The 12,289-nt window shown below is 36.6% G+C and overlaps 1 protein-coding gene across 1 annotated transcript; it reads right to left on the reverse strand.

Annotated features, from left to right (window-relative positions):
- Window positions 1–5,099: 5,099 nt before the first annotated feature.
- Window positions 5,100–11,196, reverse strand: LOC116138789 (beta-galactosidase 3-like). Its single transcript, XM_031424459.1, has 19 exons — window positions 10,800–11,196; window positions 10,625–10,720; window positions 10,405–10,517; window positions 10,168–10,234; window positions 9,951–10,043; window positions 9,574–9,717; window positions 9,215–9,303; window positions 9,016–9,121; window positions 8,840–8,927; window positions 8,387–8,505; window positions 8,142–8,306; window positions 7,802–7,980; window positions 7,277–7,386; window positions 7,083–7,192; window positions 6,756–6,866; window positions 6,561–6,674; window positions 6,271–6,473; window positions 5,807–6,143; window positions 5,100–5,723 (listed from the first exon to the last, which is right to left on the reverse strand). Exons 1-19 carry the CDS (start codon window positions 10,968–10,970, stop codon window positions 5,583–5,585), a joined length of 2,556 nt encoding a protein of 851 aa, XP_031280319.1. The 5' UTR covers window positions 10,971–11,196; the 3' UTR covers window positions 5,100–5,582.
- Between the last annotated feature and the right edge of the window lie 1,093 nt (window positions 11,197–12,289).

Below are 12,289 nucleotides of genomic sequence, written 5' to 3' on the forward strand. Positions count from 1 at the left end.
ATAACTTTAAACTGGAAAAATTATTGTGTTTGGCTGGGATCTAACCCAAAAAGTACAGTCACCCGAACTTTCTCTGTCAAATCCCGGCCAAACGTTGCAAATATTGCTAAAAATAATTGTAGATATAGATAGATCGTTAAAATTTGATACCAATATTTTTATCTAATATCGCCAAAACAATTTTTGGCGACAAACCCACGGTTGCCAGTACCGGTTTCCGGCAGCCGAAACTCAATCAATTATTTAAGTCTACGGGGGAAAGGATTTTAATCGGTAAACAAAGGAATTTAATCAGTAATGAATCAGAGCTTAATCAATAGAAAAAGATGTACGTATGGTGGGGCTTCGAAAAGTTTGAATCATACATTCCCAACAACTATATTTAATTTTAAACGAGTAAGCTGCTGCTCTAAAATAGACCTCTTGATGCCTCTCCACCATAAACGATTAAATCTTTTTTCAATCAGTGCCAGCTCAAGGAAATTTGAGGCCACAGGAGAAACTTTTCTATGAAGAATTTTGGAACAATTTCATATATCTTGATTATTGAAATTTTGAAGGAAATAGAATAGTAAAGCAGAGAGCCAAGAAATCAGCAGCTCGTCCGGCTCGAACTCGAACTCGCCTCCTCCCTTAATGAGCAGAGCTCGTTTAGTCGAAAACTCGGCTCGAAAATAGCCCTAGGTGTGCTCTCAATAAAAGTCTAAAAAGAGTGTATGATATATAAGAAATTGAAATTGTAAAAACATTAGCATCAGAACTAGCTGACAGTGCATTTGTAAAATTTTTAGAGGCAAAGCTAGACGTGCACAGAAACACTATAATTCATTTTCTTTAGAAGACACAGGAAAACTGTTTTTGACCGATGTAAATGCAAAGGAGTGATCCAATAAATTTGTAAAATCGAAACAGATGAAAACATTATTTGTTGCTTTCTTGACGTTTCAATGGAAGTATCAACCAATAAGCTTCCACGGAGAGTGGAAAACTATACCAAGAGAAAGAGAAGAGTTTAATATTTCTTGAACGACGTAGAGGAATTGGATATAACTTACCGAACAAAATAACTATTACAATGACATAAGCAAACAAAAAATGTTAATACAGTTTATAAGTGACAACTTGGTAAATTATAATAAAGTTGAAGAAAATTTGTCAAATCGAATGTATTGAATTATTACACAAGGAAGTTGATGAACAACTGCAATTAATACTTCATATCTACCTGCATTATTCAAACAAGTTTTGATTATGTATTCAAGTTTCAAAATCCAGTCTGGTAGCTTCTTCATATTACCTATCAAGACGAGGCAATGAAGACCATGAATAGGAGAAGCCGAGAAGTTATGGATTCTATATCAAGAATTTCTTCTGTTTTTGTCCATGCTATCCCCAAATATTCAAGTTTTTCCATATTGTAAGCGCACAGTATCTTTCTCATTTCCATTTGTCACCCTTTGCCCAACTTTCTCAAATGCCTTGGTTTTGTTGACAATGAGAATTGAACGATGGTAGAGACTCCGTACAACTTAGTTGTAATTTGTAAACAGCTGGTGTGAAATAGGCTTAGTAATTAGTCTCTCCATTAAATCTTATCGTTTGAATTGTCAGAGAATTGCATGTGAGTTTACTTCAAAACTGAAAGAGACTAGGGTGGAGATGGGTCCTGTTCCTGTATATCAAATCTACAAAGCTACTTTCTGAATAATATTCTCAAGAGACAGTGGCTTCATAAAAAATATCTACACTATTAGATAGAGGTCAAGTCAACATTTGATCATGATCCAAGGGTCTATGTTAATTTGATGTTTGTGTAGTCAACATTTGACCATTAGAGGAAAAGGTAGACGGTTTTGTTTAGAAAACAGAGGACACTGTTTTGGACTGATGTAAATGCAAGGGCCTTTGTAAAATCGGAACAAATGAAGACAATATTTGTTTTTAAGCTAGGCTAAACATAAAATTTAACTTTAACAACAGTGTTTTGTTTATGTCTGTCAAACTCCTATAGAACTATTTACAGTTTATGTACATGTAGTTTCATAGAAAAAACCAACTAAATCCGGGAAAATAGGGACTTGTTTTTGATTGGCAGAAAGTGTTCCGGAAAAGACTTATACTTTCTTTCAAGTTTCAAGCATCAAATTCAATAAACCCAATCGACTTGACTCGTGATATAAACGCAATAAAATTTCCAATTTTAACTTTAGAATTTTATTTCTGAAAACAAAAACATCAAATTCATTAATAAACAGTGTCCCTGTTTTCCTGAATTTTATTTCTACACTTATCAACAACTTGGCTTCTGCGACAAGCATGCAGAGTTCACTGTAGACTCTGCCATATCTCAAAACCTTTTCTTGTTCACTCCATCTTAATTGTTAAGATGTATGATCATGTATACAACGTTTGAATGTTGTGTTAAGAAACCACCGGATTGGACAGAAGTGTGAACACGATGCTTTTGTTGGCTAGTAAAACTTTTGGGAGTCCACGATAAAAATTGAACGATGGTAGAGAGTCCGTATAACTTAGCTGCAAACAGCCGGTGTGAGATAGACATCTCTCCACTAAAACCATTAAAATCCTATCGTTTGAATTGTCAGAGAACTGAGAAAATTCATAAACAAAGAGAGGTTGTAGCTTCCTGTTGCCATTAATTTGCATGTGACTTCAATTAACTCTAGTGATTTATAAATAATTAACCCTTAATGACTTCAATTATTATAAAGCAAAGTGCTAAGAGTCAAAAGTAGGTATCATTCTCCACCAATACAATGTCATTTCATTTAGACCTTTATTGCCAAATTATTCAATGAAATATTATCACATTTCTATTAGCCGAACGACATGCACCTATCCATAGTTTGTCATAAAAACAAGTTGGTACCTAAAAAGTTTGAGAATGACAAATACCCATTTTTCATCAAATTTTGTTAGTGAATTCTGTCTGCTGAAGAATAGTGTGGTAATTGCAATTGCTTATTTAGTTGAGAAAAAAAAAAGTGGATGTTTTCAAAACTAGAAAACTTTTGGTTGTTGGCGACAGGGAAATGGCCGAAAAATCTTACAATCACTCACCAACAAACCCATACTCCAACAGTTCTTTGTTGTGCAGATTGGGAGCTGGACGTGGCAAAAGGTCGGACATGTGGTGGGCGACGATGAAGCAACAAGGTTGGAGCGATGGGGGAGCGGCCGACGACTAAAAAAACACCATAACAGCAACACAAACACTTCTAAACAGAAACCCACCGATCAAACACCAAAAAACCAACAAAGCGCAAAAGAAAAGGTCGCAAAATGTGACTGTCTCGCAGCAGCAGATGCAGGTCATGGGCGGCAAACGGCGAATGGGGAGGGTTAATGGAGAGATAGGTTTTAAAGAGGAGAGGATGGGGAGTCGAACAGTGGTGACAGGGGTGGTCAAATCCTGCTGGGGATAGAGGAGGATGGTGATGGGAGGTGAGATTAACTGAAAAGGTGAAGGAAAATGGAAAGAAAGCTAGGAAAAATGCCGACGATGGTGGCTTTGAAGAAGAAAGATAGACTGAAACAAACTGAGATCGAAAAAAGAGAAACAACAAAAACCCAGAAATCTAGAAATCCATATTCCAAAAAATATCAAGAGTTTGAAAGAATAGAACCAAAGAGATCTTTAATGGCAAGAAAATATTTGAACTTATAATGGAACATTCATAGTGTAGAAAGAATTGAGTTGACATTCAATTCACAATCCCACTGATTGTGATTAGTTGTCATGAGTTGTGAAACGCTTGAATCCATACCAGGACTTAAAATCGTTTTTGTGTTCCTTGTCAATTATTAATTTCATAAAATATCCCTTGAATCTAATTTATATTCCGCTCAGGCATTTGACCGAACAGTTACCTGACGCACATAGGACTTTCAAGCTTTTAACTGAAAGGGGTAAAATGACATAATTGCGCTTTATTTGTTTTTCAATTTACTATTTTATCCTTTTTCAGTTAAACTTAACCAATAAATATTAATGGAAAGTAGGCGTTTATCATTTTCAAACTTTTTGGGTATCAACTGGCAAACTATGGGTGGATACATGTCGTTCCGCCCATTTCTATTCTTATCAACTTTACAAGTTATCCAATAAAGAAGATGGATCTTCATGATCTTGTGTTTCATTTTCATGACATCACAGGGCACTTTGTTTCAATCTGATTAGGAAACTTGTCTTCCAATTCTGTTATTTTTCTTGACCTTTTAGTGATGGAGTGTGATACAGATTGGCAATAGACCACTGCGAGGATAAGAATGAATTGTTTTAATCTTAAACTGGATTGAAGAAGATTGAACACCGGTTTTAACACTTGAAATCACAGAGATTATCGATCTGGGTTTGTGAATCAACGGTTAGACGGCGATCATTTTGTGTTTCTTTTGTCAAGTTCACAAGGATTAATCATTTTAAATTAAAAACTCTTCAAATATTAGGAAGTTGATGGAGACTCCGCATAACTTAGTTGTAAACAGCTGGTGTAAAATAGACCTAGGCAAATTAATTAATTAATAAACTAATCAATTTGCCTAAGGTTATGTATGGTTTTAACTTTTAGACATTTATTACTGTGATAAGACAAGGTTTCTTTATGCAAGTCGCACAATTATGGTGTTTAAAAGTCTGTGGGAAAAGGATTTTAATTGATAAACAAAGGGAATTAATTAATGTTGAAGACAAGGACAACAAGCTTCTTCCCAGAGGCTACACGGTACATTTTTCCTTTTAAATTAATAAGTCTTCAAGGATTTATGACTCTTATGGCTTGATTGTGAACGATTGACAAGGTCTAAAGGGTTTTTGATAAGTGGTAATATGAGTCGTAACGGTGTATAGAATATAAATTTGAATAATAAAATGATATTTTAGAAGTTTGTGAGTCGAAAAATATCGTCAAACCATTATTGGGGTCGGAAAAAGTCATTTACTCTATGATAAATGAATGAAAAATTTAATGTTAGACCTCGTGGCAATTGCGACCTCTGCTTTAGTGTTTTCGGAATTATACATTCAATTATCTAAAATGGGGAATAGGTGGAAGACATTGGAATATAAATAAATGGAGTTGACAACAAGCTACTTGATATTTCATCAGAAACTGCACATTTAACAGAGAAAATATGTTCATACTAGGATCCGCTCCCAACATGAACGTAAATAGGGGTTTCATCTTTCCCCATTGACACCAACACAAGACAAGTCACACCACTGCAATTCATTACTTTCCCAGTGCCCTATTCGGTTAAAACGCCAGGGACTGGGTTTGTATTCACCTTTAGAGTCCCCAATTCAGGACCCTAAGAACTGCAAACTCAGCCTATCTAACTAACAACTAACAAACATTACTAATTTACTTAAAAGTCCAATTTACCCCACTCAAATTAACACGTAATTCCCTGCCATCAAACATCTTTGGCCACAGCTTCTCCCCATTTGAAAGGCTATGGCGCCCTACCTAACTAAGATAACTCCTTCCCTGTATTCTCATCTTTTATTCTTTCTTCCTTGCTTCACATGCTGAAAGTGTATAGTTAAATGCAACATAGAGTTAACCCCTCCAATTGGTGTTTGAAACTGTAGGAGAACAAACAGCTTCAACAGATAAACGCTTCATGACATTTGGACATGGGTCCTGGCCAAAGTTACTGTTGGATATGGCGACTGTGCATTTCTGCTGTCCAATACATTTCTGGGAAATTTAAGAGTAAAAGAGGTGAGAAACACTGTATTTATTATAGTTTCTTGTACACACATGTGAGTGAGAGTGATTACCTTTTGCAAGATGTCATAAGATGTAGTAGCATGGCAAGCTCCTTGCTGGTAAGTCCCACAAGTTCCCAAAGGAGTTCCAAAGCTTGCAAATTTAATTGATGAAATGGTGTGGCCTGGACTACACCGCAGGTGAGCTTTGGGGCTGTGGAACTCTTCTGGTTTTCCATAGCTTTCAATTTGCCAGTTCTTGATAGTTGGATGATACTCAGTGACCTCAGCACAAACACTGGTTACTGATCTCTTCACAAGAGAAATTCTTGAAGGATTCCCTCCAAGTTCTTCAAAAAGGACCAACAGATTTTGGGTTGGCTTCAACCAAGACCGAGGCACGTGGTACCTGGAAATCAAAATTTGTTAGGGACTAAAATTCAAGGAAATATTCTACTTTGTAGGCCATTAAGATTTTTATAGCTGCATCATATACAACAGAATTTGGTTTGGTGTTTCTATCTTAACAGTAATACCATCTTTGGGTTGGTTGGCCACAACCAAGCTGACACTTTGGAGGTCGGTATGCCCCAGCATAATTGCAACCACTGCAGTTTCCATTAGCATATGCAGTCCAGTATCTGCCAATACTCTGCCCATTTATCCATATTTGACCCTTTCCCATACCCTGCATGTCCAAAGCCAAAGGCTCATCTCCTTCAGGTGCGTTGAAATGAGCCTGCAATGTTTTAAGAGAACAGGTTCAGATTTCCTAAAACAACGGCTAACTACCACAGTACTAGTTGAAATTTTCTATGTATTATACCTTATGCCATGTTAAGGGCTGTGGCCTTTGTACAGCTAATGATCCCTGCATCCACTCAACAGAGGAGAAAGCATTTGGGGAAACAAGATTCATTTCTTCTCCTTTCAGACCAACCTGTTCAAGGAGAAAGCCATTATGAGAAAAATCCCTCTATAATACAAACAAATGACAAATACAAAGGTAAGAATTAGCAACCTGGTAGGTCCACTTCTGCCAGGACAAGTCCCATTTTCCCTGATCAAGTCCATGCAATGCAACTGGACCAAGGATTCCCGTGTTCCATGTCTCAAAATGTCCACCCACATTCTTCATAAAAAAAATATATATATTTTTATTTTTTTGTTTTAATTTAAATGGGAGAAAAAACTGTCGTTTATCCTTTTCTTTTTTTGTATTTTTCATATGTTTCTACTCAAACAGATCACTTTCTCTTAAGAGTTCAATTGAATTGTCCCTTTTTCCATCAATTAAATCCCCAGATTTAGACTATTAAAATAGCAAATGCAAGGAAGGAGAACTAACAGGCAATCCAACAGCAACACTCAGCAGTGCAATTCTGTTTGTTCCAGCATGCAGATTCACCTTTCCAGTATATGTGAATCTCCTATACTGTCTTGTTCCAAAGGCAGAACCTATGACCAATACATGTTAAAATTGTTATTTTTTAACAGACAAAAAGGCAGTCCACAGGAAAAAATTCAACACAAATAGTCTACCTGACAGCTGTCCATTAATAAAGACATGCACAGCATGACCTGTTGATTGAACAATGAGAGTGGGGTGTTCCCCTCCATGCAGGAAGGATTCTGAAGAACCAATATCAACTCTGTAGTCACATTGGAAAGAAAAATTATTAAACATGTAAGTGAAGTCTTCTAGTACAGACCAAAGGCATATTTAAGTAACAAATTATTAAAAAATAGAAATCATCAAAGAGCATTCATGCTTTTGGAAGGACCTATTTCCCCAGTACTCAATGCTGTTTCTTTACTATTAAAGGATGAACGCTATATTGAACCTTACAGGAAGGTATAAGATGAGAAAGGCAGGAAATAGGGCATTAACAAACTCCTTGTCAGAGGAAAAACAATAGAAAAGCAAACCAATAACTATGATAAATGGAAAAGCTCACCCTCATTTTCTACGAGTTTAGTAAATGAATTTATCCACAAAACAAATTATTAAGTAAATGATGAAGAATCAGACAACAAAGGGAAAAACGTTTGCGGGATCAATCTCACCTAGTTATGTACCACAAATAATCACTAGCGTCCCTAGTGACATTTATCTGCTCCAATAGACCCTGAGTGGTGAATGTCGAGCTGTCATCTATTGAAGAAATATCCTCATTGTAACTCTCCCACGAAAACATCCCAGCACTTGTTGGCAACATTTCCATTTGTGATGTCTGAACTCCAACCTACAAAGAAGGATCAACTAATTGTCAAATATAACATAAAAAATAAATGACAAAAATGCTCATGAAAGGAAAGAAAAGTGTTGTGTCCTAGATTATGACCTTGATTGCTGTGTTCCTACTGAATAGGTTATAACATTGCACGAGGTCTTACAAATTTATACCTTGGCAGTATTAAAGACTACGTTTCTGCAGTCAGGGAGGATGCTGATGGACCAAGGAGGCAAGTTATAGTGCATGTTATTGAACATCACCCTTGCACTAGACTTCGTATCATAGTTTGAGAGAAAAGCTGCACAATCTCCATGTTCTGAAGAAAACAAATGAGCCTGGAAAACATTGACAGAGCTCAGTAAACTATTAAATGACAACTTTCAAAAGGGGATGGCTTCAAGATAGAAGGGATAACCTGTTGAAAGCTCCCTAATGAAGTAACTATAGGATCAGCAGAAACTAAAGCTCGCTCACACATCTTAATAGACCTGTGAAGCTCTTTTAGATGACCATACTTTGGTTGCCTGATCAGACCTATCAATATTGTAGTAAAGTAATTAGCTACATTTCCAAATATCATATATGCAGCAAACTATTCTGTTGGGCTTTCTTGCAGGTGGTAAAAAGGGCATAGATCAAAATCAAAATCTTACAATACATAAATAAAATAAATACCAGCACATATAAGCATTTTAGCAGCATTACGATTCAAAATTTATAGCTGTTGGGATAAACCAACGGTTTCCATGTTGCCCAGCACAGTTCTGTTTTCTATTTTTACTTCCCCAATGGAGCACATTAATCCTTCAAGTGTAGTTACTTGACAACATACACCAATGCAAACAAGCTTTCAAATCTCAGTTCATACCATATTCATCTATTGGAGCATCATAATCATAGCTCGTGGTGATGAAAGGGCCTCCAGCTGTCCGTCCGAAATTTGTCCCTCCATGATACTGTTTTACATACAAAGGAACTCGGGTTAGCTTCTCAAGTCATATATTGAAGCATTTCCTAGAAAGATTTTGAGAACCAAAGGTGAACCATGTAGTAGTTGATAAATGATCCTCCTTTCTGTATAAATCGAGCAACTGCATATGCCAAATCTTGAACTGGGCGCTGATGATTTGGGCCACCAAACTCCGAGAACCTTCACATAAAAGAAAAAGGTTTAACCAGTGAATTAACATTTCAACATTAAATTGCAAAGTGAGGTGACAAAATGACAACAACTTATGCATACCAGCCACTCCAAGCCTCTGTCCACATTGTAGGTTTGTATGGTTTGTTGGGAGTGAATGTATCACAGTAAAAACCATTACATGTGTTTATCTGTAACAAGCACCCCAAGTACTCAGGCTCAGCAAACAAGTATGATACTTAAAGCAAACTATTGTCAACCTCCATATGTCTACAACTGATAATAGTGGGTGTTTCATACATTCAGTCTAATCTCAACTTATATGTCACAGCATGAAAACATGAGATCAAAAGAACATCCAAAAAAAACAGTAGAATTAATCATCACTGTATGTTAAAAATTAAAGAGAATGCAATAAGGCTAAATTCATGCTTCAAGTGTTTAAGCGTAAGGCTACTCACCACTGGATCTGGGGCATCGTCTTCTTTGCACATCACCCAGGGGACCCCAGTTCCCATTTCTACAGCCATCTTGGCCGCCCAAGTCACGTAATTATAGCCTACAGAGCCTAGCTGTTTGCTTTGTGCTCCATACTCATTCTCAATCTGCACCAACAATTTTTTCTTTTTTTTCAAAACAAAGAGAAGGAGCTCGTCTACCTTCCGGTAACTAAAACAAAATTAAAGAATTTTAAAGCCATTTAAGAATTAAATCACTAAAAACCGTTTAGGGCATCAACCTATCACTACTGGCATTATATTTAATAATTATAAACGTCATATAAATATCATAAAAAAAATGAGTGAAACCACAAAAGACAACAACCCAGAAACCAAACCTGAGAGAGGATAATGGGGCCACCCTGGGACTCAAACAATTTTTCGCTCTTCATCAGCCCCACAATTTTCTCAGTGAAGCTTTGCATTGCCCTCTGCAGCAGCATTTAACACAATTACACTAATTTGTTATATAATCCAAGAGCTTATGTAATTTTTACTTCAACTTGTGGTGCAGTTCAAAGAAGGAAGCTGAACTAGAAGGTATAAAAATGTGACCTTGAAAGGTTCATTGTCTGTTCTGAAACTGATGCCTGGAACATACTTCAACCAAACAGGAAATCCTCTGCACATACCACATAGCGAATATTTAAGAAACAAAAATTTGAAACAGATAAAATGACTTAGCGAATGACTAATAGGGGAAAAGAAGAAAGAATGAAAAAAGAAAGACCTGACATTGCAAAACAACCGAAGAGGGAAACTTAGATCTAAAGAAAGAGAAATAGTGGGTACCCAAAATTCCATTCTGCACAAACATAAGGTCCAATACGAAGGTGAGCGTAGAGCCCAGCTCTTTGTACAGTTTTCATGAACCTCACCAGGTCATATCTCCCTTCAAAATTATACTATAAACCACAGAAAACATAATAGTAAGGACCAACAAATTAAGAAAACTAAATGAGAAAAAGAGTGGGAAGCAGAGTTTAGCCGAACTAGAGAGAAAGTAAAGTACATTGCCAGGAGAAGGCTCATGAACATTCCAGAAAACATAAGTTTCAATGACATCAAGACCTCCATCTTTTGCCTTCCGTATCAGATCCTCCCACATCTGCACCAAAACAACTCTGTAAGAAACCAAACAAGTACCCACAAACAAGGAAAGGAGATGAAGAGAAATGTGTACGTACATCAGGGGTGCTTCTTGGATAATGAATAGAACCAGAGAAGAGAATTCTTCTTTGCCCATTTATCATAATTGCCTTCCTATCGTAGGTCACGGTACACTGGATCAGCTGAGAACCCAAACACAAACACAGGCATAACACAATGAACAACCTGGAAACCACCAAAGTTCCCATTTTTTCTCTTCAATCTCAGGCAGCTCACACTCACACTTCACAGACAAAGAAAGCTCTCTCTCCTTTTGGCGGTGGAGGGAAACTTGAAGCTAAAAGATAAAAGGAGAAAACAAAATGCGGGAAAGAGAGAGAGAGAGAGAGAGAGAAGGAAAAGAGGTGTTTGTGTTTGAGGTCTACTTGGCTTATTGTGGAGTAAGAACAACAGGGTCCATTGCTTGCTTTGGAGACTGAAACTCTGAGCAAAGAAACAATTTATAAGTGATTGATATCCACAGCTTTCACTCGCTCATCATACAGTACACAAGTGTCAATAGTCATGGCTGCGTGGCCATGAGCTACTAAAGCTGTAGTTACAGTAAAAACATTGAATGACCTGACACAGAAAGTTAATTTAATTTTAAGTATACTTTTACGGTTTCTTAAGTCAGATTTTACGATGAATACCTACTTCTATACCACCATTGGTGAGTGTTTAGCACGCGTTAACAGAAAGAATCCAGTAAAATTAATGAAGACAAAATAAAGTAAAGTATTGCTTTGGAGGTTATTATTATTATTTTCATTATCTGGGTATCTGGGATCTTTCCCCTTCAAGCCCTATATCATTGTTTATTTAAAGCTCAATTTTGGGAAGAACTTCTTCTATATCCGCATACCTGTAAAATATATTTGTATTGGAAATTTAACTCAAATCATATCACCAATTTCTTTCTACGGTCTCAATCTATCTCATTCATATGAGCTGTCGTTTAAAATATGTTTTCTCCGAGAAATTGACAACAGTACGTCAAAATTACGTAACATGTTTTAAATCATGTTTGTCTTTTACTGTTTCACGGATGCACAAAATGCTATAACAAGACAAGTACTTAAACAATCAGTTTGACGCACTTGCTTCCAAATTTTAACCTACAGAAATATTGCACAAGCAGCCAACAGACACAGCACAAGTCTCTATAAACATGGATGATTGAGGGGACTTTGACTTGAAAATATGATTTACAATCAACGGTGTTATGGTAAATTACCAATGACCTTTCCTTAATCCATACTAAAGAACAGATTGCTTCAATGGTTGCGGTTGTCTCGGCTGGGGTCCGTCGTCCTTCTTGAAGAAATAAACAAATATGGCCCCACCATTAAAATTTCCATGTGAACTCAGCTAAGTAAGAAGCCTCCCATCAAAGTATGAACCAAATGAAAACCATCCTTTCATCACTTTTTTATTTTGTCACAATTCTGCCTTCCAACCTAACCTCTACGGCTCTATATACTTCCTACTTTGTCTTGTCTCTCTTTCTTTCTCTGTAGATATACCT

The sequence above is a fragment of the Pistacia vera genome, unplaced genomic scaffold (genome assembly GCF_008641045.1).
Source record: "Pistacia vera cultivar Batoury unplaced genomic scaffold, PisVer_v2 Contig344, whole genome shotgun sequence".
In the NCBI taxonomy this organism is placed as follows: domain Eukaryota; kingdom Viridiplantae; phylum Streptophyta; class Magnoliopsida; order Sapindales; family Anacardiaceae; genus Pistacia; species Pistacia vera.